This window comes from Micromys minutus (genome assembly GCF_963924665.1).
Source record: "Micromys minutus genome assembly, chromosome: 2".
Classification (NCBI taxonomy): Eukaryota; Metazoa; Chordata; class Mammalia; order Rodentia; family Muridae; genus Micromys; species Micromys minutus.
The window spans coordinates 22,103,271-22,128,810 of NC_137971.1; the positions used below are offsets into that span (position 1 = coordinate 22,103,271).

Here is a 25,540-nt window from a genome sequence, read left to right on the forward strand (position 1 = left end):
CAGGAGCTAGAAGCTTCCAGGACTGGACATGGGTTAGCAGAAAGAGGCAGCGAGCTTACGAGAAGACAATTACCAATAGGAGTATAAAAGATACTTTCACAAATAGGTAAGATTTTCTTCCCTTTTTGTGTGGTGTATATATATGGCCATGTGTATGTTCATATGTGTATGCAGGTGTGTGTGTGTGTGTGTGTGTGTGTGTGCGCGCGCGCGCGCGCGCATAGGTGGGGAAAGGAAAGGAAAGGTCTGTGTCCATTGTCTTCTTCAATTTCTCTCTACCTCTTTTTTGGAGTCAGGGTATCTCATTGAATCTAGAACTCACCAGTTCAGCAAGGCTGACAGGCCAGTGACCTCCGGAATCCACCTGTCTATTCCGCACCCCTCTCAGCAACCTCTCCTTTCTTTGTAGAGAGCCACACTAGCTTGGAGGCAGTCCACAGTAAGCATGTCAAAGTCATTCTTGTATCATTCTCTTTGAATGCTACTCAGCCTTTACACCCTTTAGTGTAAAGTGATCAGAATTATCTATCTACAAGCTGGTTGGTGGACATTCCTTGGAATCTGCCTTTGATGACCGCACAGACTGAAGTTTTAATCACTTTGCCCATGATTTGTATGAAAATAGATGCTTGAGAATACTTGAAAAACACTCTCTTCTCATAAGTAGTTTAAGTGTTTTCCCAGAAATCTTGTTTACATTCTGAAGTTGCAGCTAAACTATTTTCAGAGATAGCCCAAAGCATACCTCACCCCAGCTGTGGGTGCCCCATCTCTAGCTCAGCTCTGCGTCAGGGAATCGCTAGATCATCATTGACTCCCAAGGCCGTGACAGTGATGGAAAAAGTCCAAGTTTGGTTTAAAATTAGATTTTTAAAACTTCTGGCAATTCACTTGTAAGTTAAGGTCTAAATTTTTTTAAAAAAGACAAGAATAGGGTCTTAAAGATGTGAGAGTGAAGAGAGCTGGAAATTTCAAATAAGTCACAAAAGTCCATTTATGGAAACTTTCGTTTTCCCATCCGTTTTTATCCGTAAGAAAAATCAAGACCACCAGGAGATTTATTAAAAAAATAAAACAAACAAACAAACCAAAAACTAAAAAAACAAAACAAAACAAATCAAACAAACAAACAAACAAAAAACCCTGGGTGGGTGTGGTTTTCTAGCTCTCCTGTGGATTCCCTGTAATTCTGTCTTAGTTTGGTGGGATGGAAATCTGCAGTTATAGCTAATGTCACCCTCAATGCAGGTGACATACAGGATACTGTAGAGGTGAAAGCCCAGAATATATGGGTTTAGATTTCACAGCTGCCACTCATCTCCTATGTAATTGTCCTTGCATCTTGGTTTAACTACTGAGGATGGAAAACTCTGTTCTTCAAGGTTCCTTACTGTGGAAACATGGTGTCTGGAAAGTGGTGATCATTAGCCTACCAGGCCTGTGGACATAGGCTTCTTCCTGAGGAATGGGGTTGGGGACACGTCTACACATGAAGCCAGTTGGGCTCAGCCTTATCCCTTGGGCTTCACCCTGGTCGATGATATTGACCACCATTGCCAGGGTTTTTGCTGGAAAACTAAGGAGGCCGCAGACTGAAGCCAAGAGTAAGGAAAGGCACATGTAACCAAGGTTGATTGGCCCTCTGTCAATTCTGTCATATACATAACCCACGATGAGAGTTTTCTCAACATTAGATGGAGCTTACTAGTGAACCAAATCAGAAACTGTGCTATTTGTAAAATCCAGCCAACCAAGAACCTCTAATGTCCACATTAAAAATCAGTGACTTCATAATCAGGTCAATAGAAATTAAAACTATAACAAGTAGAACAAGAAAAAGAAAATGATGGGTGTGGGGTGCATTATGGAGAGAGAAGGGTTCTTTAAGACCAGGACCTGTGTCTCTTTTCTGTCACTTTCTCCTTGACCTAAGCCACAGAGATGGCAGCCATTGGCTTTTTCACTCCCAACCTAGCCCCTTGATGCCATATAGAAAGAAGCTCCAGCTTTACTGTTTCCAACTCAACTATCACGGAGTCCTTTAGACCTGGCTTCTGGCATTTCTCAGAGCTTTAAGGGGACTTTCTGTTTTTAATGGTGTTGGTAGGATGTAGGAAGAGGAGTGGAATGATTCACACCTCCCTAGGAACTACCGCTATGCTTCCTTAGATGAGGAGCTTCAGGCATGTTGGCCTTTTACATTTCTGCGAAGTGCTGATGGTCAGAGGGAGATATGTAGATAGAAGTGGCCAGGTGTCGTGCTGTTAAAGCTCACAACCAAGACACAGTTCTTAAAAACACTGTTGGAAATGGGTAGATGGGGAATATTTGTAGACTCCATCAGACTTGTAGGCAGCTAGGGTGGAGTGAGGAGGAGGAAGAAAACATGCTGGCAATCTTAGGGCCTGGGAAGGAAATTGACCATCACAGAAGAGGCAAAGACACATATGTAAAAGAGACAAACCATGGACAAGAAATACACTTAAGAATAATGAATGTTGGCTCAAAGACAGAAACATCAAAGTGGTTTCTTACCTCATTAAATCTCATCACGAGGTCTTCAAGGGCATTGTGTTCTCCACTTTGAGACGTGAGGATTGATTCTGAGATAGATGCTTTGAGCCGGGGCAATGATCTCTGACATTCAGGGGAACTCAAGTCCCGGGTTAAGAAACAGAGGTAGTCCATGGGCAGGACCCTGCGGTAAATGTTCTGTTCCTGTTCTGTTAAGATGCTGGCTACTTCCTCCGGGAACTGAATGAGGGGCTGGAGATCAATCAACTCCTTGCTGATTCCAGCTGAACTTGAAGGAACAGGATTGGAATTGGCCATGGAGGTACCCGGTTGGCGTTCTAGAGAAAAAGAATTATGGTTATGCCAAGACTGGGATCCCTGACAACACACATTTACTGGAGATCCAGTCAAAACCTTACAGATTTCTCAGCTTAATGAGTAGTCCTACACAGTCATACTTGCAAGGGAGACCTTTCTCACATCTGTCCTCCCATATTCCTGGGAGGTATAGGTGGGGACTAATCTTCCACCAGAAGCAGCATTAATTTTACACATTGCTATCCAACAAGCTCACTATAAAATTTTATAGATCATTATCTACTTCTTCTTTGGTTAGTCATCAGAGTTAAGATAAATAAGGTTGAGTGTGTGCACAGCCAGGTGAATCTGAAGAAAGAAAATTTCACATGTATGTGCACACTTGTTATAAATGTGTAGAACCTCTATGTACACAATTTCAAATATACTCTACCATCCCTATACCTGCAAAGACTTCTATTTTGCTAAGGACCATTTGGAAGTTTGCAAGAACAGACCCACCTATAAAGGTAAGAAAGGAATGAGTTATAAGAGGACACATTAGAATACATAATCTTATTTCATGTTACAACTGTAGCAAGAAGGTGACAGAGGAATGCAGGGCAGGAGGTGATGAATGCAAGAGAAAGAAGTACCGAAGGCAGGGATGTATAGTTTCAAAACAGTTCTGCTAATTAGAACTGACACACTTTCTCTTTACTTTGATACCTTCCTACTCTAGTTCTTAAGCTATCTGCCCAAATTCATTTATTCATTTTTTGCCCTCCCCTTTAAAACTGAGCCATTCACTATTTTTTGGGGGACGATCCTGAACTTCTACTACTTCTCAGTGCTGTAATTACAATTGTGTCTGTAGTACTGGAACTCAAACCCAGGACCTTGTTTATACTCATCAAATACTCAACCAGCCGAGCTATATCCCTATCTCTGGGACAGCACCCAGCTTTGTGGTTAAACAAATTGGGAAAGGTTAAAACATTCATGTTACACAATCTCTTCCTGGAAATACTTCAGGCACACTGGTACATTACTACAGGCTCTGGATGGCTTGCAGTAAAAAGCCCACTTGCATTATCTTAGGCCAGCAGTGCCCACACTTTCTCCAGTATCTAGTTTATCATTCTGTATGACTAGCATCCTTGTAACCGACTCATGATCTCCATCCTGTGCATGTCTTTTGTCATAGTAGACCCTCCTGGACATCTTTATATTCTTATACTGCTGCAATAAAGATCATATGCTACACAACCAGAACTGTATCTGCCTCCTGATACAAAAGGTCTAAGTGGTCCTTGTGAAGAAAAAGCCCATCTGTCTTCCTGATGACACTACACTACTAGACTCCAGCCTACGGCCAAGCTGGGATGCTGGGCAGCCATCAGTTCTAGAAGGACTTTTCAGACTCAACCCTTTCAGACTCAACCCTTGTACTCTCTTTTGCAGAGGTCTTTGGATGTATCACCAAAGAGGGTTCTGCCATGAAATCACTCAGTATGGTGGAGATCATCTGTAATTCCAGGACTGAAGAAGGTGAGACAGGAGGATTATGAGTTAAAGTCAGTATAGATGAGACCGTTTCAAGCCAGCCAGGCCTTAAGAGTAAGTAGTGAGACCATCACAAAATATATATATATATATATGAAGAAAAATATTAAAGGCTCCACTGTCTTTGCCCTTCACTGATACAAAGCTAGAAGGTTCTAAACTTATTGCTGGAAAAATTTCTGTTATGTTTTCACTATAAATTCTATCACAGCCACATGATCACATCTGTTTAATCATAAAAGTCAACTAGGTGAGTGAGGGGTTCCCTTTATACTTATCTCTGTCCTGGACTAAACTACCAAAAACCTACTGGAGCAGAAACTGGGGACTACCACTTGGTTCCTCTAACCTCATGTTTTTAAAAGTCTAACTTGTATCCAAGGATCTAGCCACTGTGACCCCAAAGCTCAATTCTTTGAATAGTTTATAAAATAGCCAGGTTTCCTGAAAATTGAGTCACACTAAAGCCAGATGCCAGGAACAGTTTTTGGTACCAATGCCTTACATACAGTGGAATTAGCCACTTTTCTCAGAAGCATCCAACTTGAAAACATGGTTTCAAAATAAAGGACTCTACAGAGAAAATAAAACAACAGTAAATCTTCTGTAGCAGCAACTTGTATAATATGTAATAGACAAGATGATGAAACAAAATGTATAAATAGCTAAGATGATATATTTGAAACGACAGTGTATCTTGAGATACGAACCCCTGTCACAGTGATGGATCTAGTGCTAAGCGGAATGATGGAGAGGAGAATAAAACAGGAAATATAATGAGAGTAACTACAATAAATCTAAGGTCCTTGTGACCTCACACCCAAAGAAAACACAGTTCGAGGCTGCAGGGCTTGAAACATATTTGAGCTTTTCCACAAGTTTTCTAAAGGCAGGGTTGCTCGGGGAGGATTTATATTTACAAGGGAACATGGCAAGTATGCCTGGGACATTATTTTCTATCGCCAGCTCCCATCCTTCTCTCACCCCTGCTGGACCCTCCTGCTCATAGCCTTCCTCCTTACGTGCCATCCTCGCCTACTTCATCAGCCTGTTAGCACAGCCTCCTCCTGCACAGCCTGATGGGGAGTTAGTGGCTCACCCCTCCTAATCTTCCCCTCTCACCTGAATGGACATTGTCTCTTGCTAAAACCTTTTAAGAAAGTTTCTGATGGATAAAACTATCTTCCCCAGCTATGTGTGGTGGGTGTGCTATGCTGTACTAATAATCCTAACTTTGGGTTGGGGGGTGGGGAGATAGCAATAGGAGGGTCCTGGGTTCAAGGGCAACTGAACTACAGGTCTCTTGCTCAAAAACCAAAAACCCAACCTAAAATGATCTACCTCTGTTTCAGGCTCAGCCACACTTCTGTAATGCCCACTCTACAGCTAAATATTGATACCATCACTGCCCAGAGACAAAGTAACTTCAAATTTCAATTCTCGGCTCATATAAAAGCTTCCTATACTAAGTACTTTCTATGGACTAATTCAGGAGACTCAAGTTTTAAATGTAAATATATTCATTTCCTCACTTACATTTATTGTAAGTGTAGGTGGGTGTGAGTGGGCTATACCACACACGTGGAGGTCAGAGGGCAATGTGCAGAAGCCTTCTGCCATGTGACTCCCAGGGATTGAACTCAGTTGTTTAGGCTTGATGGCAGGCACCTTTACCAGCTGAGCCTTGTCACCATCTCCCAGGAGATTTGATGCTATTATTCAGATTTGACTCACAAGAGCTGTATTCATATAAGGTGATGTAAGCAGTAGGAGCTGTCACCTGAAAAGGGTCTGTTTGCCTCCAGACCCCATGTCCTTATTATTCAGCATGCTGTCACTTGACATCCCAGTTCATAGACATATTTCAAAAGATCTTGGTTAGTGTAAAGCAATTTGTTTGTCGAATTACTTGGATCAGTCATATAAAATGACCTTTTTCAACTTTAAAGGTGAGGTTGTGGCCCAGAAGGTAGGCTTCTCTCCCTCAGCTTAAAGCATCTCTTTAATTTCCACGCTGTAGCATACAGTCACTCAGGTGGGCCCTTTGTGAGTTGAGAGGAATTCCCCATGTTTTAAATCAGAATTGTCTGCAGTATGTGATACTGGATTTATACCAAACATAATTTCTAGATTAATAATTTACTGAAATACTGGGTTAAAACAATGGTATAGATATTTTATTAATTTTCTTCAGAACATTTTTTATTAAACTTTCTTTTAGATCCTAAGAAAGGATGTTCTGTATAAACAGATATTTTCTTGTTTCGTAAATCCCAACATCAGAGTACTTAGGATTAAAGACTAGAAAGCAGTAGGCCATTAGTAAATAAACATCCATTGAGATGTACTGTTACATGAAGGCCAGCCTCTGAATACTGTCCATACACAGATTGCTGTAGGGAGGCAGAGTGCTCAGACAGAAGCCAGAATCTCCAGGTTTTGACTCAGCCTTTTGCCAATTCTGGAGCCAACCGCTGGTCAGCTTGATGGCCTTGGGTCTTCTGCACAATCTCTTAGCTCTAACCTTATACAGAGTAAGAACAGTAGTATCTACCTGTTTCAAGAGCAATGGCTGCCTCCCAGGATGATGGCATTACTCTGGAACGGTGGTGACCATGTGACACACAGAAGGAAAAACAAACTGCTCTGTGAAGTAGAAATGGCTGGTATTCTTGGACCTTAGCTCGAGGTACATGGGCAGGATTTTGTTCTGAACAAGTTACTGTTCTTTGTCATGCAATCCTCATAGGGTGGGAGATTTCCAAAAGGTACTAGATGAAGAGTAACTCATGCGAAACACTCAAAAATGTAGACGTTCATCCCCTGCGTCTACCTGGCTGATTTCGGTTCTTGTAGGTTGCCCTGGGAAATGGTCCTAGTAGACAAAGTCCAATTGGTGATCATCAGAGAGGATGGAGAGAGAAAGTGCTCTCTGAGGATTCCGAAGCTTTTCTGAGTAACATCTCATAAAGAAGTGTTTGGCCTGGACTCCCCATTCCCCAAGGCAAGGTTATACTTATTTGTTTCTTTCTGAGCACGCACACATTCTGGTTCTTCCTAGTTTTCTACTGTGACACCCCATCTCTTTTAAAATAGGCTTCGGCCGTGGGGGACAAACTACTGTCTCCTGAGCAGGCACAGCCTTCTACACAGATTTCCAGAAGACCAGGAGAAGTTTTTGGAACCATAAACTTCAGAAAATCCGAAGGCCCAGGCTGAACCATTGCAGATAGCCGAGGGCAATGAGACATCGTGAAGAGACACCGATCTCTCTATAAAGGATGTGGAGACAGACAGCAAGGTTGAGGGCTGCTGTGGACAGCACATCATATTCCCTGTGGAAATTATTAAAGGGTTTGAGAAATCCTGCAGTTAAGAAAAGAACCTCTTGGCTGTAGAGAGATGGCTCAGATGTTAAGAGCACCTGTAGCTCTTGCAGGGGCCCAAATTCAATTCCAGTATCCACATACCAGCTCACAATGGAACCTAAGTTTAATGCTATCTAATGCTCTATTCTGACCTCCTCCAGCACCAAGCACACACACATGGTACACACACATACATGCAGACAAAATAATCATTAAAACAAAATTTAGATGAACATGGGTTGGGAAGTGTAGTGTCAGGGAGTGTGTGCTAACCAAGATGGCAACACTTTCTACAACAGTGAGTAAAGTACAGCCACTCAGAATGCTGTTGGCTGGTTTACCTGCTGGGACCATGAAGGGCCTTGCACCCACAAATCACCAGGGAAACCAGGAATGTTAAGCATGCAGCTTGTCCTTTCAAATGAAAGGATGTAAAACCTGTTTTTCCACGCAGAAAGCTGGAAACTGGAGGTGATTAAGAGTCTTGTGATCCGTGTTATCTGTAGGGCCATGTTCCATCTCTCACAACCAGGACCAGAGGTAGTGGATAGTATAAATGATCCTTACTTTATCTGTTTAGACAGGGGCTACCCCAAGCTCCCACAACCAGGACCAGAGATGGCTAACAGCCTAAATGATCTTTATGTTATCAGTGTGACTATGTTATCAGGCCTCTCTTAGAACAAGTGACATGTACTTTGAGTTGAGTTTCAATGTGATTATGTCCCTTTGTGCACTGGGGATTATAGTACACCAGGAAACGTTCCCCCAGACTGTCCCGTTTTAAATATGCTAGCAATAAACTGCCTGACGTCAGACTGTCGACATTTATTCAGCCTGACAAAGTCAAGCCGGACCAAGTTTTTATTCTCACCTCTTCCCAGTTGATTTCTCTGCCTGTCACTGTGCTTGTGGAGAACACGGTGCTTGCAGGGAACACACCTCAAATGATAGCTACTCGTTCTAGCTCTCCCTTTCCAAATAGCACTGTCACTGGCATTACACAGCAGGCTTTATCCTCACAGAAACCATGTACTGGGTGTGGCACTCTCCATTTCACAGACTATGAAACAGGAAATGTTAAACCATCTTCTCAAAGATTGCAATGCTCGGGAGAGATGAGGCTGGGATTTTAACCTTGTTCTGACTCTGAAAATATGTCCATTTTACTACAAACGTTTTGAGGATTCTTTTGCAGAGGAGAAACAGTCTCATGATTTCCAGTGGAGTGACTCTCTCCCTCCCTCCCTTCCTTTCTTTCTCCCTCCCTCCCTTATTCTCGCCCCCTCATCCCCCTTTGTCTCCCTTCTGGGTAAGGGGTGGGGCTGGAGAATTGGATTTCTCCTTATGGGATCTGAGGTTAGAAGTCTCTCTCTCTAATTTCCAACTACAACTTTAAAGGATGTAGGGGAAAAACCAAACCAAACCAAACCAAAACAAACCAAAAACAAGCAAACAAACAAAAACCCAGGAGAACAAGTCAAGGTTGTAGGCATTTCTCTTTAGCCATTTTAATATTAGTATTTTATCTAACAGATATTCTTGCAAAAAATATAAACTGAGGTAAATTATTCTGTACTGAACATGAGTTTAAATGGAAAAAATCCATAAAACGATAAATATGACATCATTGAAGGGTAGAGAGGTTTGTAATGGTAGGCCTAGGTTTTCATATCTGTCCAGGACACACAGTTCTGTTCTATTTAGTTTTTTTTAATAATGTACAAATAAGAGTATTAAAAACACATGAAAATGTTTCTGAAAAATTTACCCACAGAACAAAACTCCTATATTCTCACAATCAAAAAACTGGCTTAGTTTTTGGGATGTTTATAGTTTTTTTCCAAAAAACATTTCTGGGGATGGAGAGATGGTGCAACAGTTAAGAGCACTTGTTGCTCTGAGGACCAAGGTTCGGTTCCCACTCCCCACATGGTATCCTACAACTGTCTGTAACTGCGGTGCCAGGGGATCCGGTGCCCTCCTCTGACCTTCCAGGGCACTGGGCACACACAGGGTTCAGAGAATTCAGGCTGGCCAAACACTCAAACATTAAATGAACGACTACATTTTTCTTTTGAAAAGTAGTTTATTTGGGGAAGAAAGCAGAAAAACCTTCTTGAATAAACTACTTTTAACTCTGAAAAACAGTGGATTTCGTAAACAGTTATTTTATTTTTAAAAAGTTATATTTCAGGTTCTCAACTGCACATTTCTAACGGTGCGCTTCCAATTATATAAAATATGACAGAGAGAAGGACATCGATTTCCTTTTAGAAAAGATTAAAAAGTGGCTTAAAATCACCACTCCTCAGGCAGAGCTAGAAATTGCTTCTGTTGAGAAGTGACAGGCTTAGAGCAGGTTAGTCAATTGGCGTGAACTTTCCCTCTCGTTTCTTGTTATTGGTTTTAGAGTAGCAAAATCGATCTAACAATGACTGTCTCTGGCTGTTTGCAGCCTCTCCTGACAAAGATGAATTCATAAAATGAACGAAGCATCTTTAGTTCCATATTGTAACTTAAAAATAACCTTTAGGGGCTGGAGAGGTGGCTCAGTGGTTGGGAGCACTGGCTGTTCTTCCAGAGGTCCTGAGTTCAATTCCCAGTACCATCTGTAAATCCAGCTCCAGGGAATCTGACTCACATAGACATACATGTAATCAAACTGCCAATGCACATAAAAAGATAGATAAATAAATAAATAAATAAATAAATAAATAAATAAATCCTCCAGATTAAGAGTTAAAGCATAGTTGGATGAAACTGTCACTAGATTGAAAATTCTTAGAAAAAAATTATAGGATAATATTCCCATCCAGGAAACATGCTGTTAGCTCTGCTTTCTGAAGAAACGCATGGCTAACACAAAGACAAATAGGAACAGAATGAAAATGACCAATATTTAATGAGAGAGAGAGAGAGAGAGAGAGAGAGAGAGAGAGAGAGAGAGAGAGAGACAGAGAGAGAGAGAGAGACAGAGAGAGAGAGAGAGAGAGAGAGAGAGAGAGAGAGAGAGAGACTGTTTATTAAATTAGGATATGGAAACACAAAAATATTTCTAACTAAAGCTTCCCACACACATTACGCATTTCTTCAACCCTAAACCTAATCTTATGTTTACTTTTAAAAGGCTCTTTAACAGTCCGTGCTGTTTGTAGATTATAACATATATTTTTATTATTTTACAAAACCCATGTGATAAGAAACTTGCTTGGGTTTATTATATTTCATGTCACAGTGAAAGAGGGAAAATGCCTTTGTAGATTGAGAACTTCCCTGTTCTAGTACTGCTTTGGTGGACCTCGTCATATTATCTAAACATGGAATCATGCCATCTGCAAACATAGTAGATTGACTTGTCTTTTCCAGTCTGGATTCCTTCTACCTCATATTCTCATTCCAGTAATCAGAGTGGGGTCTCTGCTTGGTCATTTCCCAACACTATACATAAACTTAGCCTAGTATTTCACATAGGAGTACAAGCTTGAAGATCTTTCCCTGTATATACACATATGCACACACACACATATATGAAAAGATGTTGGAGTTTGTCAGATGCTACCTCTGTGGTTATTGGAATGATGTGGGTTTGTCTATTATTTTACTGATAAGCATACTAAATGGATTGGATTTCTTTTATTTTGAAAGGTTCATAATTTTATTACTGGGAAAACATTCTAATTTAGACATGAACAAGTCTTCAGGTTAAAAATGTTAAAATCCATCTGGTAGGACTGATCGGTGACCACCATTCAGCATAAACCCTCAGTCTTGCCATCGTGTGAATCCTCACAGACCCAGCTTCGTTCTCCTCCAGTGTCTTCTCTTAGAGCTGTACCTAATCTTGTTTCCAGTTTTCATCCGAATCCACTGAGGAATAGGATGGTTTTGCTTTTGTTTCTTGGCCAAATATCTTTTGATTCTGAAAGTCTTGTGGGACGACAGGCCTAGTGCGCACAATAGCAGAGGAAAGAGAATGGATTGGATTTCATGCTCAAGTTTTTACCCATTTTGATCTGACATCACTACGTGTTTAATTTTGATCTGAGAAGAACGTTCATTGTCTATTTGCAATTTGGGATCTAACTTAACTTTGGTGTTAGACAGGAAAAGAGGGCCAAATAGGATGTAACAGCAACTGTGTCTTCAAATCATTGTTTGATGTTTTGAAAAGATTTGAATTTTGAAAAAGGAATACACATCTTTAATTAACGAAAAAGACCCTTATTTATTGTCATTGTGGTCATACTCATGTTTTTGGCCTGCAACAGTATCAGTTAAAATAGTTCTACAGAATAAAAATTAAAGTATGATTATTGTTTCTGACTGAGAACAAACAAATTATTGCAGAAATGACCTACGCTACACTTCAGATAAGTCAAAGTTACTCAGTGAGAAAAATGTACATGGACCTAGAGACTTTGTTTTTCCCAGAGGCTGAAAAAATGGTGCTGATAACATACCATTTGCTGACATTTGAAAGCCTCCCACTCTGCTAAGCACTAAGCTTATTAGTTGCAAAAAATTAAGGCATCTCAGTCTTACCAAGGGAGGATTAACATTCCATCTTATAGCTGAGCAAACTCAGCGAGTACAAGCAGCTTTTCCAAACAGCCGTAAGTAGCGAGAAGAAGACCCTGCATTCTAAGCTACATGTTGGTGGCTCCTAAGCCCATGCTTTTAACACTTCTCATGATTTACCTTAGCTGCAAACTCGGGAATGTTCATTTCTCCTTTTGAACAGAAATGGTATCAAAACTACTAGAAGGTACACTATGTGAATTCAACCTAGATACTATAAATGTGCTAGTAATGGACACAGACTAGTTTATATTTAATTATGTAGCCAGTGTGTCCATGACTATAATTTAAGCAAAAGCTTTTAACTGGCAAAGCCAAACTCAACTGTAATAGAAAGTAAAAAATGGCTGTACAAACTGACCAATGATGTATTTGGGGACTTCAGGCTGGATGCACTAAGATCATCATAAGGTGGTTGCATGGAGGAAGTTTGGGTATCTACAGCTTAATGCTTCGCTTGAGTTCTAGTTTAGATCACTACATTACTGCACCTCCTTAGTTACTCCACAGCCGTAATACTAATTTCTGGACCACTTTGTAGCTCTTCATTCTGAGTTTGTAGTTCTTAGTCCTTCCTTCTTCCCAGTCTTTTCCTAAGAAGGCTCACCATAAGTTGTAACCATTGCAGCTGAGTGAATGGCTTACACACATATAACTCTGATTTTGAACTTCTTACTGTGACCAAATCTAGACATTCCAGATTCTCAACATTAAGACAGTCAAATTCCATTTAGGTTTCATTTATAAAATAAGTCCAACTGCTTCATTTTCTCAGACTCCAAGTCCCAGAGGCATTACTTAGTTCGTCTTCTCTGTCCTGGGCCTCACTTGTCCTACCCATCAACCGATAGTCTCCAGGGCTAGTCCTTTCCCTTCCCTGGCCTCAGCTTTCTCCTAACTTCCACCTGAGTGTGTTTATATCAGCTGTTGATTGTTCTATGCTATACAAAAATTAAGGGGGATATTATAAAATTCACTAGATCAAAGTTTAGTGGCTCAGAAAGGCCATTGGGCCCCATGAGATGATGCCCTTGATGCCTACGCCAGAACTGGCCCAGTGAACTGTGTAAAGAAAACAACACCATTTATACAAGTCTGGGAGAGACCCCACATTTCCTTTCTGAGGTCAGGTTTTCTTCTGATTTGGTATAAAACAGCCATCAGACCTAAAGAGACACCCATTGGCTTCGTCTTTTGAGGCTCGAGCAGCAAGCACACACAAGAACAGTGTTGGCTCCTTCACCTGGATGTGGACAATCCAAGTTGCCAGTATCTGGTGTCTGTGAATCCCTGCTGGCCAGCTGCCACTGCTCACTGTGCAAGCCAGGGCTGAAAGCCCAAGAGTCCTGGCACCTCTGATTGCTACAGATGCCTCCTTCTCCCAGGATCCTCCCAGGACTCCATATCAAGAGTGCTCACAAGTGTAGACTCTAAGACGGGATGGACCCAAGTTCAAATCCTGCTTGGCCATTTCATAGTTTTTTAGCTCTTGTAATCAAGCTCTTTGGGTAGGGACATCTATCTGGAAACTTCCAGTGACTCCTAGCTTAGAGTACAAAACAGTCACCAGGAAATGGTACAAGTCAACAGTCTTGAGCTCTTCACACCTATATCCTATGTGTGTCTATGTAGTGTGGAATTGACACAGCCCAAGGGTTCAAAGACCTGGAGACCTCCATGGGTTAAACTGAAAGTTCTGGAAGTGACATGAAAGTCATGGCACTCATATTAGCAGAATCTTCTCAGCCAGCTTACTCTCTCCAAGGCTGTCTTAGTTAGGGTTTACCGCTGTGAACAGACACCATGACCAACGCAAGCCTAATAAGAACAAAATTTAGTTTGGGCTGGCTTACAGGTTCAGAGACTGTCTAGTATCATCAAGGAGGGAACATGGCAGCCTCCAGGCAGGCATGGTGCAGGAGAAGTGGTTAGGTCTACATCTTCAACTGCTGCCCTCTAAGAGAAGATTGACTTCCAGGCACCTAGGAAGTGGGTCTAATAGCCTAGATCCACAGTGACACACCTACTCCAACAGGGCCACACCTTCTGATAATGCCAGTCTCTGGGCTGAGCATATGAAAACCATTACAAAGGCCAGGCTTCTGCAGTAGGGAGTAAGAGACCACACAATCATCTAAAAAAGGGGAACCTACTAAGCCTAACCATAGGTCTTCAGATTGTGGGCTGGAACAATACAGTGTGAAACAAGAAGAGAATAACATGGCTGGAAGGTAAACTTACAGATGTAAACATAAAACACCAGGAGATTAAGTATTTTCTGACAGGTGATCAAAACAATTTAATTACTGTGATCCTTTCCTGAAGAGACCCACCTCAGAACCCTGCTTTCTCTATCGAATAATAGTCCGCTAAAACTCAGAGTGTGTTTTGTAGTTGTTAACTATAGACCCTGAGCATTAGCGAGTAACCCCAGATGCTTCCTTAGCAGAGGGAATTTGGAATGTTTTAAAGTGGATCACGAAGCTGAGACCGAGGGATTGGTGACTCAGGCAAGGGAAAGAGGATTACAGCTGTGCAAGAAAGTGGCATACACGAGCCAATGTTTTCATTGAGAGATTCTGTAGCAAAAGACAAAAAGGAATATCCTGGGCTGAAGCAGGAAAGAGAAGAGCTGAAGCTGGACAAATGGACTCCACTCGCAAGGCTGGGTCTGTGAGGCAGGTCGTGATAAGGTGGCCTCTGGTCTCTGTAGGTTCTGGTACATGTCTGCTTCAGTAAGTCTGCATGCTATGGCCTTCCCTTTCGTCCACCCCCTCTGCTTCTCTTCTCCCATCCCTTCTCTCCATTCTCCCCTCCTTCCATTTGTCCTCTCATTTTATAGGAAAGGGAATTTTTCCTTAAAAATACTGACTTCCTCAGGACTGAGCTAGAGCAGGAGAAGGAATCATATAGACATCACTCAGCTGAGTTTACTGGGAAGGTGTAGAGACCTAGGACAGGAAAGGTGTTGACCATGGCTGATACCCCTTGGAATTGTGGGAAGGCCTGCTATGTATGGAAGAAACAAACCCTGGAAGTAAAATCCAGGAAGGGTGGCTGCCTCAAATCCCTGTCCTGAGGTTTGCTATGACCTAGCATCCCAACTACAGTTCCAGAGACCTTGTCCGCCAGGCCCTCCATGTTCCTTCCCTTTGGAAAACCTGACACCACTATTCCCCTTCCAGAGACTCATCCTACCCCTAAAGTTTTCCTCTTGCTATTCATGATTGTCTTCTTTGCTCCATCTTCACTTTGGGGGACAATTTTCTCATAACTTTATCATCTTCATTCATTCCATCCATACTTTCCAAGACAAGCATGTGCACTGGCCCATTATCCTGCCTAAGATGATGAAATGCAGGAGGAAAGGAATTAAGTGGTTTTTCCAGATCACTCTGTGAGTGTATTTGGAAGTCTTACCACATTTCACTTTTTTAAAAGGTTACAAAAATATTTGTTTTTAAATTTTAAATTATCTTTAAAGTTAGCATACAAAGTAAAGGCTCTCATTATGACATTTCATAAATTTATGAAGTACTTAAGTACATTAATGTTATATATAAGTATACAATATATAATTAATATATAGTATATTACTATATAGCTATATATATATCATTACTTTGCTATAATTAATTTCTACCCTCCACTGCCTCCTACCTTCTACCCTCTCTTATTGGTCGTCTTCCCCACTAAGTCCTTCTTCTCCATTCATGTCGTGTGTACTTTATTACCCTTTCTTTCCCTCCTAAATCCTACACTCTTAATCTCTGACCTTTGCCTTGGTGTTATACATCACACAACATCATGGTCACTTGTTCACATGGTCAATTCTCTGTGAACTAATTCACCAGTTTCCGGAGTTGAAAAGAATGTCTTTCTCTTCTGTTTCATCCTTAGCTGAGAAGAGTTTGAACTAAGGTAGGTATTTCCCATAACTGTCCTCTACAACACCCATCTCCTACAGGTAAATCAGAGTTAAATAAGGGCTGAGTATAGCTCTAGAATATTTCAAGTCATGTTCCTGTGAGCTCTGGGTCTGTAACCATTGAGGGCTCAGTTCAAAGCTGTTCTGTGACTCAGTTTCCTATTTAAATGTCTCATCTCTGCCTTGTGATAGGTTGTGAACATAAGGAAATGATTATTTTAAAAACCAGCTTCCTCTAAGGTTTCTAGTGCTTAACATAGTCCATACATCACAACAGACGTAAAAGTGACTATTTATTGATAAAATAACTCTCCAAACTGCCTGTCCAGTTTTCTTTTCTTTTTTAAATCGGGGTCAACAGATTCTAAAATAACTAAACATAAGGTTTCTCTCCGATGTGCATACAGAAAACTAAACTATAAAGCTGGGAAGAGTGACAAAGGATATTGAAACTAGAAATAGAGGTTGGGAATGAACCAAAACTCCATCCATGGAAAATGTGAATGCTCTCTGGAGCCTTTCCAACTTTGGAATTTGTATCACAAGTCCACTAGGTCTAACTTGGTTTTAACATCTCACTTTCAGGAAGATTAAAAAATATATATTATTGGTTCAGAGTTCCAACTACCCATGGGTTGGCATCTGAGATATTACAGTATTTCAAAGGACACACATCCTCATCAGACTTGAGCTGAGAGGCTGAAACAAGACGTTAACCCACTCAAAGACCCTGGAGGCTCCAGCCTTTCCCCTTGGATAGCTCTGCAAGGCATCCAGAGAGTTCCAATTTGGGCAGGGGTTTGTTTATTCTGCTTGGTTCAAGTCAGGGTTACAGATCCCTAATGGTTTTAGCGTCCCTAAAGGTTTTCCACATTTGGACAAGATCTATGCTTTATGTCAGTCCTAAGGAGGCTTTGCTCCCAGATGCTTTGCTGAGGCAGATATGCTAGAAGCATTCAGATAGTTGTGCTCAGGGTAGATGCTATTCCTTGGCACAGATACAGATTTTTTACTTTGCTTTATTTTATTTTATTTTATTTTTAACAAGAGTGCATATTGTAGTAAAAGTGCCCCATTCTTAAACCAACCAACTGTATTGTTCATTACATTTCATTTTTCCCCCCAGTGATGTTGAATTTTCTAAACTAGTTTTTTTTTTCCACAACCACTGCTCCACAGCAAATCAAACTAAGAGGGCTCACACTGACTCTTAGATCTTCATTTTGAGCAAACCAAATCCTAATGCAGGAATAATCAGGATTGCAATGACAACATTTTTCCTTGCAGGGGTTGTCTCTCAGGCTCTGGGCCATAGGACACTCGCTGTTGGTAGGACTTTTCTAAAATCCAACCTGCAAAAGGATATATGGGCTCTCTAAGGTATTAGGGCCAGACTTTTGCTTCACTCTCTGATGTGTAGCCACATCATTCTGCCAAATGGCTCTTCCTCCTCATTGTATCACTGGGCCACTTCCTCTTTGTCTCCCAGGCTCTGCACACATCATCCCTCAAAGTCTCTCACACTTCTTCACCTGGATCTCCAAGGAGCCTGTACGTGCAAGCCTGTATCAAGACAACCTTTCCATGTTTACAGTTTGTCTCCTCTTTACCCCAAGTTCTGGTCTAGCTTCCTGGACCCTTGAACTGAAGCACTCCACAGTACAAGAGACAACCAGGATGTAATGTAAGACTCATAAATGTGGGAGTCTGCAGGGTTGGCAGGTATAAAATTGAGCTGCAGCAGATGTGGGAATGAGTCTTCTGTGTTTTATACATGAATTAGCACCTGCTGGCCTGGCCAGGTAGGGATAATGGCACTGGGTTGGCAGAAGAGTTAGAATGCCAATTGTTAATCAAAGGTTTTTCCAGTTTTGAAAATACAGCAGCTGTCAAAGCAAAACACATAGGCCTTAGATTTGACCCACTAAGAATAGATTTGCTTCCCTGATACAATTAGAGCTGATCCAAAACAACAACAACAACAACAACAACACCACACACACACACACACACACACACACACACACACACACAAACCAAACCAAACCTGATGAACTCAAGGGCATCAGTGAGTGTGGGCTGGAAGAGTCTTAGTCTAGTTTCCTGTTGCAGTGAGAAAATACCACCATATGGATGCCAGGGATCAATGGAAGAGAAGCCATCTTTCCAACTCCTGGTACTCTCTCTTTTTAAAATTTTAAAAGTCTCTCTCTCTCTCTCTCTCTCTCTCTCTCTCTCTCTCTCTCTCTCTGTGTGTGTGTGTGTGTGTGTGTGTGTCTGTCTCTCTCTGTCTCTGTCTCTCTCTCTGTCTCTGTCTCTCTCTGTCTCTCTCTGTCTCTGTCTCTGTCTCTCTCTGTCTCTGTCTCTCTCTGTCTCTCTCTCTTCTTTCTCCCTCCCTCTCTCTCTCTTCTCTATCTCTCTCTCTCTCTCTGTGTGTGTGTGTGTGTGTCTCTCTCTCTCTTCTTTCTACCTCTCTCTGTCTCTCTCTCTTCTTTCTCCCTCCCTCTCTCTCTGTCTCTCTCTCTTTCTCCCTCCCTCTCTCTCTCTTCTTTCTCCCTCCCTCTCTCTCTCTGTCTCTCTCTTCTTTCTCCCTCCCTTTCTCTTCTTTCTCCCCCCCTCTCTCTGTTTCTCTCTGTCTCTCTCTCTTCTTTCTCCCTCCCTCTGTCTCTCTCTCTCTTCTTTCTCCCTCCCTCCCTCTCTCTCTCTCTCTCTCTCTCTCTCTCTCTCTCTCTCTCTCTCTCTCTGTGTGTGTGTGTGTGTGTGTGCATGCACACGCATGTGTGCTGGGCCTGAGGAGGGCACAAGCGGGTATTGGTTCCTGCACAGTTAGAGTCACAGGTAGTTATTCTTTCCACCAAAAAAACTGATTAAAAATTTAGCTTGGGCATTAGGACAGAATTTCCAATGATTTCTGAGATGGTCCTAAAAATATCCTGCTATTTTATAGCATATATTTAATGTGAAGCTATATTTTCAGCATTAACAACTACAAAATCAAAATCCTGATCAAATCTGAAAAATGTTGAAGGTTCTTTGTAGTCTGAAGTATCAAGTACTAAGCCAATATTTAATGCTATATTAATCTAAAATTAACTCAGTCTCATTAGTGTATATATTGGCTTTTGTCATTAGCATACATATAAACACACCATTTAAAAATAATTATTCTAAAACAAAAATTCTTTATCATCAGTAATTGTATAAGATGCCATATATATATACCTATATCTACAGTTTTATAAAAATTTCTCAGGTGAAAATGGGTCATGGATGGAAAAATTGAAGAAGCCCTATCTTAGCAGTGAAAAACACAGATGTGAGAATCAGCCAGACTTGGGATCAAACATGGTCTTTATACACACTGGCTGGGACATGCGAGTTGAAGATGCGTATTATATGCTTAGAAGTCACTAGTCTGGAGCTAGAGTTTCCAAAAGTCTCTAAAATGTTTTGCATATTCCGTTCCTCTCACTGTCCCCAGTCATCTGCAAGAACATGCGCTTGAACTGGGAATTAAGATATTTAAATATTAATCAAGAGTGTAACTGAGCACAAACTAGCAGAGCATTCACAATGTATACACAGAGAGCCTCAGAAATACTGAAACATAAGCTTGTTTACGTTTCCCTGTAAATTGTTTGTTGATTAGTATGTTGAAAGCATTTTAAAAATAGTATTTATTGTCAGAAAAAAGGCAAAGTTAAAAGGCTTAAATAAAAGAAAGAATTAAAATAGTAGGTATGTATTTTTAGCTGGCAAATATTTTAAAGTTTCCTGCACGCGCATAATTAAATGTGTTCTGCTGGAATTCAGTTAAACAAAACAAAGCACCCTCGCTTTAACTGCATCACTGGTTTCCTCGTTATTTACTCAAGACTCAGTTCTGCTTGAAGTTTAACCTTCTTGATTCAGGCTATCTTGAAGTTTTCCTCTTCCCCAATTATCTGCTACTGACCCACATCCCCATTATAAACAGATTATAAACATTATTCCATTATGTTCTATAAAGATTCCCATGGACAAGAATTTTCACACACCATTTAAGTGAGTTCTAATCTTTTAAAACAATTTGAAAACTCAAAAAAAAAGGTTAATTTCATGTAGCAAAAAAGCCCCAAACAACTCTATTTAATGTTTACTGTTATTATCACTGAAATACATAACACAAAATTTAACTTGAGTGATAAATTTTGTGCCAAAGGCAAATTTCAGACTCAGCTTCTGTCTTAGTGAAGGCTTCTATTGTTGTGCTAAAACATCAAAGCATCTTGGGGAGAAAACAGTTTGTTTCATCTTATAACTCTCGGGCCATATTCCAGCAGTCAGAGAAGTCAGGGCAGGAACTCGAGGCAGGACCCGACAGCAGAAGCTGCTGCAGAAACACTAGTGAAATGCTGTCTCTGGCTTTCTCCTCCTAGTTTTCTCAGCCTGCTTGCTTATACCATCGAGGACCATTCACCCATGGCTGGCCCTGCTGGATGTGGGCTAGACTCACCCGTATCAATTACCTACCAAGAAAATGCAACACAGGCATAACTGTGTGCACAGGACAATCTGTTAAGGGGCATTTTCTCAGTGGAGGATCCTTCTTCCCAGATGGCCCTAGCCTGTGTCAAGCTGACATAAGTACTAGCCAGGATAGCTCCCACTGCCAGCAGTGAATGTGTGGTACATTTCCTACTGTTGTGGGAACAGAGAGTCAGCAGAGAATTAAGCAGAAACAAAAAGAGGTCCCTAATGTAAATCAGAAGTTGCCCCCGCCCCTTTTAAATCCTGTTCACATTTCTTTAGGCTCCCAGGTGGTTTTAGGCTCCCCACACTTCTCTCGACACAGTTCGTGGACCTTCCTCTGTGCCCCTATGTGTGTACACCTTTCAGATACAACCCTTAACTGTGCTAAAGGTGTGGGCTGACTTCTCTTTTGTTCCTCTCCTCCACTGGCAGAGGAGTCCTCGAAAGTAAAGGCCAGACCTTGTTTACTGCTGTTGTTTTGGAACAGAAGATGTTCCATAAATGTTAAGTAAATGGATGAAAGGGTGGCTAAATGCATGAAAACTAAGGACAATCTAATGAAGTTACAAGTGGCTGCCAGAAGCTACTGAACAACCCCCTCTTTGGTGTCCTTAAGTTGCTAGTGCAAAGGCCCACAGCCAGGAAAACCTGGGAGGCATTATTCTTCTCTGTGCATGCTATGACTGAGATCATGGGACCGTTAGTGGACTTAGTAGAGGGGTGGCAGGGGGTACCCTAATAAAGAGCGCAGGGGCACCCCCATCACTACCAGTGACTGTTACTGTCTCAAGCCTGATTGAAGGTTTAACAGATACCGAGTTCCTTGTATACTTTATCACACCCAGACCTGAAAACAACTAGGGTTACTGGTCTGGTTTCCACTTTAGCGATGCAGAAACGGAAGTTCAGAAAAGTAAAGCTCTTCTAAGTAAGAGCAGTGATGTCGAGACTCAAACCCAAGACAACGAGGCTCAAGTTCAATGCTGCCTCCACAACAGCACAGGTCAGAGACTGATGTTCCCCACAGGACCAAGAGAGCCCAAAGTAACACTTGCTCATGCTTGAGTGCCTTTCATCACCTCGTTTCAACAAAGCCTCTGTGTCTCCTCCTGATTTCATCTGAATGTGAAGATTAAAGGGTCTCCATCACAGCTCCTGGCAATGGCCATATTTGAAACAAGGGACTTGAACTCCTCAACGTCTTCACATTGGCCTCTTTTCAAAATTCCAAGTGTAGTGTTAGTACACGGATGCGGTACATCGCTGTAGATGACACATGAGCGGCCTTTCTTGGCCATAACCACTGTGATGGGAGATTTGACCACATTCTCCCAACCATTTCAAGTTGCATTGTCAAGCCTTTTTATCTACTGAATCTTTCAGCCTCAAACACAACTCTTAAGTTCTCTCTTTAGCTTGTAGTTCAGATGCAGTTCTTGATTCCCCTGGTGAAATCCAGCTGTGGTGGTCTTTTTCTGATTACATTTGCCTGCCTTTATTCTGGGTGTTTTGGTTTCTTTTAACATTTAAATGGAGACACTGAGAAAAAAAATTGAAACATTTTTTTTTCTTTTTTTGAAATGTTTGTCAAGGTTTTGGAGGAAAGCATTTGCATCTAGTCATTGTTAGATAAGATCTTGGAGTAGCATTTCAGATGACCCTGGTGGATGAGTTGACTTTCTCATTTGAAACCCTGAGGGCTGCTCTGGCAAGACAGTTTTCACCAATCATCGTTCTGGGTTCCCTGATTAGAACTCAAAGGACCCTTTGCTATTTGCCCTACCACTGCCTTCCATCCTTCCTCCCACTGTATCGACACTTTCATTGAGATACAGGACAGAATGTCTTCTTTCCATAAAATAGTTTCTGGAGGCAAGATGAAGTTGTGTAAGAGCCAACTGCAGCACGTGCCCCCTCAGGTTAGGGGCCCCATCTAATGGCATGCTCACGCCTGGATCATAGCTGGCTGGTCAGATAGATGCTGAGGTTTCCCTGAGTGTGGATTCTGTTCTTTGAATGACACCTGACTACCTGGGGCCCCAGCGTAGGAGCATTTTGTCATGTACCCATAAAATGTCCGGATATTATGACAAATGGCCCCATTTTGGCCCAGCAGCCCAGCGCTTTCTCACTTAGGGTAGTAAGGGCTATTTCAGCTGGCCTGAGACCAGGCATTGCGTTTTCTCTGGATGGGAAATGCTAGTCCACAGGCTGCAGACTTCCTCATGTATGTGCATTCTTCCCATACTTGACCCAACTCTAGGCCACAGTGGGAGGCTAATGAATATTTCTTAATTAATTAACGGCAACAGAAATATACTCAGCATCACATTAAGGTATATTTTTATCCACCAAATAATTTCAAGGTAGCAAAACTTGTAAGTCAGGACATTTCTTTAAACAAACAGACAACCCTGGAATTGGAGCTATGTGCATACCTCCTCACCCTGGTAGGCATGCAAGGGCTAGCTGTTTTGATTAGGAGGAAGTCAAGTGAGACAGCCGTTATAAACAGAGCCATTTATGAGCTATAGTCTTGCACTTCAAATGTGTGTGCTTTCCTACTGTGATTTCTGGCTTTAGTATTCAAGGCTATTAACTCTTGACAAAGAACCTGTTAGGACATAGTTATTGCAGTTATTTGAAACTATGTCAGACTTTTCTATCAGAAGCAAAATACCCTCTATTTCCAAGTAAGATTCCATCTATAAGGCATGCTTTGTTTTTATGTCACTCTTCTAGCTACAGTCTGGCTGTTCCTTGAATAGTTAATCACACATGTACAGACATATGTGAAATTTACTAAAGAGGAACAGTGGGGTTTTCCTTCTCAATACACACTTTCAATGTCAGTAACCATATGGGAACTGGTTGACTGTGATGTTTCATCTTGTCACTTAACAAACTTAACAACGTAAGAAGGAAAAGCTGTGTTTGTGGCACTGTGCCTTCTATCAGCGGGTGCCACGCACACACGTGTGAACATTCAATTGTGTTATTTGAGAAATGTTCATCACCACACCTTCATTTCATTTTTTCTCGCTCACCACTGCATATTTCTATGGACTACTTTACCCCTTTCTCTTCATTTTCATCTTGTCTTATGGGGGATGCTACTATCTTTGTTCTGCTTTGCTTTGGGAGAGACAGGTCTTTTAGTGTTGCTCAGGACAGCTTCCAATTTGCCATGCTTCTGCCTGGGCCTCTCAAGGGCTGGAGTTACAGGTTTGTGCCCACAGACGCCACTGCACTTGAATAATTTGTAAGTCTATTAAAGCTAAAGATTCTTCTGTCTGCCATTTTCACCATGTTAAAGTGGGGAGAGCTTCTAATGAAGTTAGCAGGGAGAGGTGAGTGAGAGAGATTAACTGCGTCAAACAGTAGAAGTTGTTCCACTAAGCATAGGCCCTGCCCTTGTCCATCTGGAAATAGCTCCCCCTTGCAATTAAGGCCATATCCTGGCTGACCAATGCTTTATATCAGAACATGATTCTTGAGGTGATAGAGAGATGCCTCCACAATTAAGAACAATTGCCCTGAAAATTAGTTTGCTTTCTGTTACGGTGATAAGCACCATGTTCTCAACCAACCTGCAGAGGAAATGGCTTGTTTTACTTACACTTCCGTATCACACTCTGTCATTGAGGAGGGCCAAGGTAGGAACCTGGAGTCAGGAACTAAAGCACAGACCGTGGAGCAATGTTGCCTACTGGCTTGCTCTCTGTGGCTTGCCCAATCTGCTTCTTCTACAATCTAAGACCATATTCCAGAGGGGGAAGGGAGAGGCCGTAACCACACTGACTGAGCCCCACCATATCAAACGGCAATCAAGAAAATGCTCTCAGGGCTAGAGAGACGGCTCAGTGGTTAAGAGCACTGACTATTCATCCGGAGGTCCTGAGTTCAAATTCCAGCAACCACATGGTGGCTCACAACCATCTGGAATGAGATCTGATATCCTCTTCTGGTGTGTCTGAAGACAACTACAGTGTACTTATATATAAAATCTTTTAAAATTGATTATACTCTGGTAGTTGGCCACCTCCAGATCATAAGCAAAGCTGCAAGGCTGCAGAGCCCTGTGTGAACACCTCCTGACTTGGGCATGATGGTGATGAGCTGCTAGGCAGCCTTTCCTCCTGTTTTTTTCCTGATGATGCAATCCCCATTTGTAACCAAAGCCACTTCTAGGAAGAGAATGCTTGAATCTTTATCAGCTCATTCAGACATGGGAAGAAAGACCGGCACAGCAGGAGCCTTCCCCACAACCACCTCAGTATTTCTCTTTAATTGTGGTAATATCGGAAACATTAGAGTCTCCCCCGACATTTTTGGGTGGGGTTCGCAGGCATTAAGTACATCCACACAGCTGATTCACTACCCATCTCCAGAACTGTCCTTTTGGAAAACTAAAGCTGCCCCTAACTGCACACCTGCCAGTGTCTCGACTTCTGTAATTGTCATTCCTCCTTCTGCCTCCACCACCAAGACCATGTACCTCGTCCGAGTGGAATGTTCTGTCCCCTCCTTCGTTCCCATCTCCTCCGCTTCATTTTCACAGACTTCAGACATGAGTTTTCTCTTAGAGAGGTCGCCCCGTGACACTCTTCCTTTCCTTGTCTCTCTAGGGAAAAGGTCTTGTCCTTTTCCATCTCTCCCACTCAATTCCATCCTTTAAAAGTAACTTGGGAATTTTCCAGTTCTTCCATCCAGGTATGAGCATCAATGTGCTATTGACCAAAACCACGAAAGTGAGCTGCCCACCATGTAAGAT

The 25,540-nt window shown here is 41.8% G+C and overlaps 2 protein-coding genes across 5 annotated transcripts in view; both read right to left on the reverse strand.

Annotated features, from left to right (window-relative positions):
• PLCE1 (phospholipase C epsilon 1) overlaps positions 1-25,540 on the reverse strand; it is a 283,791-nt gene that overhangs the window by 128,742 nt on the left and 129,509 nt on the right. For all 4 annotated transcript variants that reach the window (XM_080913304.1, XM_080913303.1, XM_080913305.1 and 1 more), the window contains exon 4: positions 2,536-2,852. In XM_080913304.1, the coding sequence (XP_080769430.1) occupies positions 2,536-2,852 (317 nt within the window). The remainder of the gene's footprint in view (positions 1-2,535; positions 2,853-25,540) is intronic.
• On the reverse strand, positions 11,535-12,949 carry LOC308416929 (large ribosomal subunit protein eL39-like; the record flags this gene model as incomplete). The annotated part of the gene is made up of 2 exons (XM_080912051.1): positions 11,535-11,692; positions 12,934-12,949. 2 exons carry the CDS (start codon positions 12,947-12,949, stop codon positions 11,535-11,537), a joined length of 174 nt encoding a protein of 57 aa, XP_080768177.1.